Source organism: Alligator sinensis, unplaced genomic scaffold (assembly GCF_000455745.1).
Source record: "Alligator sinensis unplaced genomic scaffold, ASM45574v1 scaffold371_1, whole genome shotgun sequence".
NCBI classification, from domain to species: Eukaryota; Metazoa; Chordata; order Crocodylia; family Alligatoridae; genus Alligator; species Alligator sinensis.
The window spans coordinates 996750-1003257 of record NW_005842262.1 but is presented as its reverse complement, the minus strand read 5'-3'; the positions used below and the strand labels follow the sequence as shown (position 1 = coordinate 1003257).

The following is a 6508-nucleotide window of genomic DNA, read 5'->3' as shown; positions in this document are numbered from 1 at the left end:
TAGGGAAAGGATTTTATTTTCAAACTTCTAAAGATTAATACAAATGATGGGGAGTAAACAAAATCAAAAACCATTACAAAAAGTTAGCAGTGTCCTTGGAAACATGCTCTGTATAAAACCAAAGGCACACACCCCATAATACTCTTGTAGACATTTAATAACTTAGATATATTTCAAGCCTCTTGTACATCTATATCTGAGCAATTTTTTGCAATCCGTTTTAGTGTTCTGTGAATTTTGTTTGGTCACATTTTAAACATTTTTTAAAATTCAGTCAAGTCAATATCTTTATACAAACAAATAAGGAACAGGAAATCAACATATCTGAGGTTCTGTAGTGAACATAATAAAATCACGTTGTACAGAGATTATTTGATGAGGAGTGTAAGTTGCATATGACAAAGGCAAATGAATAGGAGCCTGACCTATATTCCATGTCTTAAAAATAGAAATAATAAAAATATTTCCATTTGGAAACATCCTCTTACTGAAATTGTTTTGTCCTGTATTTTAACATGTATTTTACAGATGCCTTGGTTTAGAACATGTATATATAGAGTTTGGGGTGGGAGGAAGATGTATTTTAAGTGTGTAAAAAAGTCTTAGTCCAAGCACAACCATTACAAAGAATAAAAAAGTGAAGTTATTTGGTAGAATTAATGTTTTTCCTTTCTAAAATGTAAACACCTTATAATTAAATAAACATGTTCTGTTAGCATAGTGTACTAGCAATGGTAACTCAGTTATGAAAAGAAAGTTTGTTACAAAATACTTTACAAATACTAGCAAAAGATCTAGTGAACTACTGATACACTAGAACAAACTGATAAATATCTAGGAGATTGCTTTGGCCACACAGAAGTAAGGGCAGAGTGTTTCCTTGAGAAGGAAAGAGAGTTATCCATTCCATGCTTGAAGAGCACTCTCCGATGACCTTCCCTACAAAAGGGGAAACAAACAAACAAACAAAATGTTTTATTAAAGGCTTCTTCCCCTGGAAAGAATAAATTCTTGTAACAAGCGGTAGCACAGAAAACTGCACCCTGGGTTAATTTGTATTGATACATCCTAGTGCTGAAGGCTGGCTTCTCTGAATGCTTAGTATTTGTCCCCACTGCTTATCAGAACATAACAGAAATCCTGTTTAGGCATGCATCTACTAGCAAGAAAAAACAAATACCCAATATCCAGTTACATCGTCTTGGAATGACTACAATAGATTAAACCACCAAACTCTTATTTTCAACTAGGAGAAAATACATCCTGACAAATAGATACAATCGCATCCTTTACTTCAAAACTCCCACTCTCAGGTAACACCTGTACCTAAGTAAAAAGACTGCTTCAAATAAGCAGCAAGATGCATCAACTAAAGCATCATAACTGCTGGAACTTTTTTTTTACTATAGTTAAAGCACTACTCTAAGTCATTGCAAGTGAAAGGAGAGAGAAAAAAAGGTTTCTGTTTTTTCAGTGTGTACATTCAACGAATTTTATATAATCAACTGCATTCTTTTCCCAGTTTCCAGCTTGTGGATATTTCAGACAGCAACAGAGAGGGGAAAAACTGAGAAAAAAATCAATGTAAAAACAACAGCATGTGTCAGGGAACTTCCCCTGTGCTCCAGACTAACTAGTTATCAAGAAGACAGTGTCCTTGAGCAAAGGACAAATAAGGGAGTGTTGTTGTTCTTCCTGTCCTATTCATCATTCACTTTCCATGTTAAAGGCTATTGCTTATTTAGCATTTTGAAATAACCAGAAAGGTCATTTCTCAAAAGCATAGCCAACTCATATTTAGTACCCATAAGAAACACAAGATTACACCAGAGCTAGGACTTGATTCTGAAGAAAATTACTCATATGCATACTCTCGCTTCCTCCATGCGGTCCCACAAGATATCAACCCATCTACAGATGGAAGCAAGCACGAGAATCAGAATAACTTTGGGTGGATTAGACGCTAAAGACTTGTCTACAGTAGACTTTTTAAAGTTTCCCACTGTTGTTACCACTAATGCAGGAAACTGTAATACAGACAGAGCTCTGAGGGCTGCTGGCAAATGTAATCACTGTGGTGAAACCTACCCTCAGCAAAATTAGCTTACAGCAGTGTTTCTCAACCCATGGGTCACAAGAATATATGAAAGGGTCATGACCAAAAATGGATCAACAAACTTTAAAAATGGATTCTCCTTTAAAGGAGAAAAACCTTGGGAAGCCAAAATGGATTCTCCTTTAAAGGAGAAAACCCTTGGGAAGAGATGACTTTTCCCTTGCAGGCAGGCAGTTCCATCCTACAAGGAGCTGCTTGGGCCCTCCCCTGCCCTATATCAGGGGGGGTGGTGCTGGGGACAGGGGGAGAGTTGGGAATGAGGAGCACTGGGTGAGGACTGGCTATCGATGTTTACAAATGGGTCCTGGTACAAAAAAATGTTGAAAACCACTGGCTTAGAGGATGGTTTCCAGTCTATACTAGTATGTTACTGCTTCTGCCACCCTCTGTCGAGCTGCACCCTCTGAGGAAAAAGGGAGCTTCTGAGAGAGAAAACCTGTAGACCAAGCCCTAACAAGCAATAACATACCATGCAAGATTCCTCCCTCCAGTTATGTTCAGTCATTGAAGTTGGTGGAAATGCAGCAAATCTGTGTGCCCAGCAGCATATAGCCTATTTTGGAAAGTTGGTTAAGTTGAGAAACTACTGCAGGATGGTGGTTAATTCAGTAAGCTGCTGAGTCAGTCCCCAAGGCTAGGGATAGACATTCAAAAAACCTGAGCCTGAATTGATTCAATCTTTACAGGTTAGTCTAACCTGGCTAGGCTAAATCAGTCTGTAACCCAGACACACATCCCAGAAATGCAGGTAAACCTGCAGTGGTTCAGGCTAGAAGCAGGGGGTGCTAGAGTAGCATAGCCTTGCATAGCACTGAGCTGAGCGGGGTGTGGCCAGGCTCCAGCAGGATGCTCTGATTAGCCCATCAGGGAATTGATAACAGTGTTTATCACCTCTAACTCAGTGTTTATCACCCAATTAAGAAAACAACAAAGGGACATTACTAGCTACCTGTTGATTCAGCACTGACCATAGTCAGCATGTGGTCTGCTAGCTAATACACAGACACCTTCTCAGCAAGGCAGAGGGGAGGAAGGAATTCCTGCTTAGCACAGAGCTGTGTTGGTGGGAGGGGAGCAGCCTGCAGTCCCTGCTGGAGCTGCAGCCAGGGAGCAGGGGGGAGGGGCCAGCTCTGCTGTGAAGCAGAGAGCCCCACCCAGCCTAGAGAGCATGCTGGGATGCTGAGGGAGTCTGATTTATCTTAAACCAGCAAGGGGTCTGGGACAGACACTGTATAAACCAGTTTGAGCCAAATCAGTTATAGCTGATTACTACATTCAGCCAGGTTTATCTCAAACCGGTTTCAGACATCTTCAAAATAGTTTATGTGCACTGAACATCTGTTCTGTTACAGGTTTAAACCAGTTTCTGATAACTTAAACCAGTTTATGTGTAATGTTGGTCCCTAGCCCAAAGGTTGCAGATGGTTTGAAGAGTGCAAAGCAAAGAAAACATAAAGTTTGAAAACATGTTTGCAAGGTTAAAAATTATACTAAGTATGCTCAGTGTCTCACTTTAGTTCATCAGAAACTGGACATTCTGTTGCTGCATTTATTTTATCAGGCATGTAGAGATATTTACTTCTTGGTGTTTCAGTTTACTGTACAGCCATTCTTCCTCAAAGCTGCCTCCCTTCCCCCACATAAAAGGGAACCTGGCTATATAAACAACATACATGGGAAGAAAGGAAATAGGGACTTCTGAAGCACCTCCTAAAACTGTTTCCTAGACAACATTAATTCCTGAACCATTGGGAAACTAACATGGCAGGCACCTAGAGGTGTGAGCATGGCTGAGGTGACCCACTAGTATCTGGTGTAAGTAGAAAGCAATTCTCTGCTTGCAAGGGAGGACTGTTTCCTGCCCCTTCATAGGTCATACACAATACTGAAATTGGAATTCTGAGCCCTTCTGAGCAGAAACAACCCACAGTGATGGTAGGAAGAACTGAAGAGCAAATAAAGGCCATCTTGAAAGGGTGCAGCCAAAACGTCAGAGCCGGCTGCCTTTGATCTCCAAATGCTGCTTAGACTCCAAAATGCACAGAGCTATTAGCTGACGTGCAAAGAATCAGGCACCCACAGGGGGAAAAAACAACCACAGATGCCAAACATTCTAATATGTAAAAGGACACAGGGCAGACATCTGGAAACAACATTTCAATTCTAGAACCCAGAGGGACTAGAAGAACCCTATTAGGGGAAAACAGCAGGCCTCCTGCTAGAGAGAAATTGCTGTGGGTGCGTGAGTGAGCAGAACAAACTCCAGTGGAAGTATATCACTTCTAGAGCCTGGGCTTCAATGTCTATAAATACTGTACCTGACTTCAGAGTAAGGCACAGGATCGAGGCTCTCGGAAGGGGTTGCTACCAGCCGGGACTCCAACAAGCAAGGCATCTTTGCAGGCGTTCTGCATGCAGTACTGCTGAAGCTCTGCAGCTGCCTGAGAGACCTGTACAACGAATAAATAATTTAAGAAATACATCCATCCAGAAGGGAAACCAATGCATTTGTTCCTGTTTGCTGGATACTGCCTCTTAGAAACAGTAACAGAACTGGGGGAGGTAGCACTGAGTCTGCTTCTGTAGCTAAAATACTGATTAAAATAACAGACTCAAGACTCACAAAGCCCTGATGATCCACACACCAGGGTTTACATCGATGAGTGTTTGAGTTAGAGTCACAGTGCTAAAATGTAGCTTATAAACAATATTATACCACAAAATCAGTAGACAAGACTCATGGTAACAGCAAGGAGGCAGTAAGCTAATTGAAGCTGAATCTGGTCCCATATTAAATGTTAGAAATTTATCAAGGTTGGGGGCCTAGTGAGGTTCCAAAATCCATACGCGTCAAGACGAAGTAGCCTAATCTTCAGAGGTGTGGAGCAAGCCCTGGGAAGCAAGGCTGGAAAGAGCTTTAGGTATGTACAGTCTCTCCTGAGGCTGTACATACCTAAAGCTGGATAGTATAGGCCTTGTCTATACTTGGCTGCTTCTGCTGCCAGAACGCTTGGTAGGAACAGAAGGTAGGGAGGTAAGGGACAGCCATATGCACTGCACAAACCGAGGATGCAAACAGCCACACAGATGTGAGGGAACTGTTCAGGGTAGGACATCTGTTTGCCAAGACAATGTGATAAAAGGGATAGTGGGGAACAGTAACTGGAATGTCCTGTCACCTGAAGCTTCACCACAAACCTTGCTATGCATGCCTGGAATACAGCTTTCTGAACCTATGTAGCAGCCCAGTGTTCCCAGATCAAGAAACTGTTTACTTGCTGGACTGCAGAAGGTGACCTAAGGGTCCAAGTCTTCCACGTCTCTTCTTGTTTTCAACGTAAAGTCTGTTTACAGAGTCCTACTGAGGCTAATGCTGGTCTCAGATCCAGCAGCATCCCCAAGCAGAGAGTGGCTTCCCTCTGCCCTCTGTGCAGATCTATCCAACACCACCCACCATGCTCTGGTGTTCTTCAGAGTTCCTTGCCCTCTAAGAACCCTTCAGGACCTCAGAGTTGCTGCAGAAAACCTTCCCCAAGACAGGTGGCTGAAGTGACACCATCAACAACCACATCTGCTTCTCTGCAGGAGATGACTCCCCAGCCTCTGAGCCTCTCTTATAGAGTTACTGAGGAGTCCCTTACCCACCTTGAGCCCCTTCCCAGGGCCAGTCCCAGCACTCCCCAGACCACAGTACAAGTCACTCCACTTTGGGCACCAGGCTCAACACGCGTATGAAAGCCAGGCTCTTTCCAGTCATTCCTCGAGTGATCAGTTAGTGTATAGGGACATTATGTGAACAGCCACAAGACAGAGCCTACTGATACATTATATATGATGCTCACCACACCTCAGCAGCCCTCTTCTGCCACCTTTGCTGCTACTTGTCAAACCCTGGGGCCAGTCTATGAGCACACATGTCCTACTGCTACTCCAAACCATGCCTAAGGGAACAAGTGTATTTTTGATATGCAACATCTGAGAAAGACACCAGTCATTGTTCCATGATAGATCTGTCTGCCACGTTTACTACATGCACCCCATCAGCATTTATTTAAGTCTCACTCTACAGGCAGCCAAGGGCTTACACTCTTCTCCTTCAGTGCTATTCTACTGTGTTTCAACAGGTGCAAGTTGCATGTGCCACTCCACTCCTGAGACACCCTGTGCATAGGTACCATTTTCATGATTACACCTCTGTCTTCCTGAATGTCTTATTTCTTGTGCAGAGGATGGCAAAACCCTACTGTTAGGGGGCCCTTTGACCCTGTGTCCCTCAGTGCTGGGTGTATCACAGCATTACACTTCACAGATAAACTGATCTCAGAAGCAATTCAGTCCAAATCACAAGGACTAGCATGACAGAGTATCCACAAGGGACAACTGCAAAAATCA

General features: G+C 42.8%; 1 protein-coding gene across 1 annotated transcript in view; it reads right to left on the bottom strand.

The window, feature by feature from the left end:
- The window catches only part of LOC102385776, a 10130-nt gene continuing 3622 nt past the window's right edge, over window positions 1–6508 (bottom strand). The window contains exons 3-4 of the mRNA XM_025208976.1: window positions 4435–4566; window positions 1–939 (exon numbers count right to left, since the gene is read on the bottom strand). Coding sequence (XP_025064761.1) covers window positions 4441–4566 — 126 coding nt within the window. The 3' untranslated portion in view covers window positions 1–939; window positions 4435–4440. The remainder of the gene's footprint in view (window positions 940–4434; window positions 4567–6508) is intronic.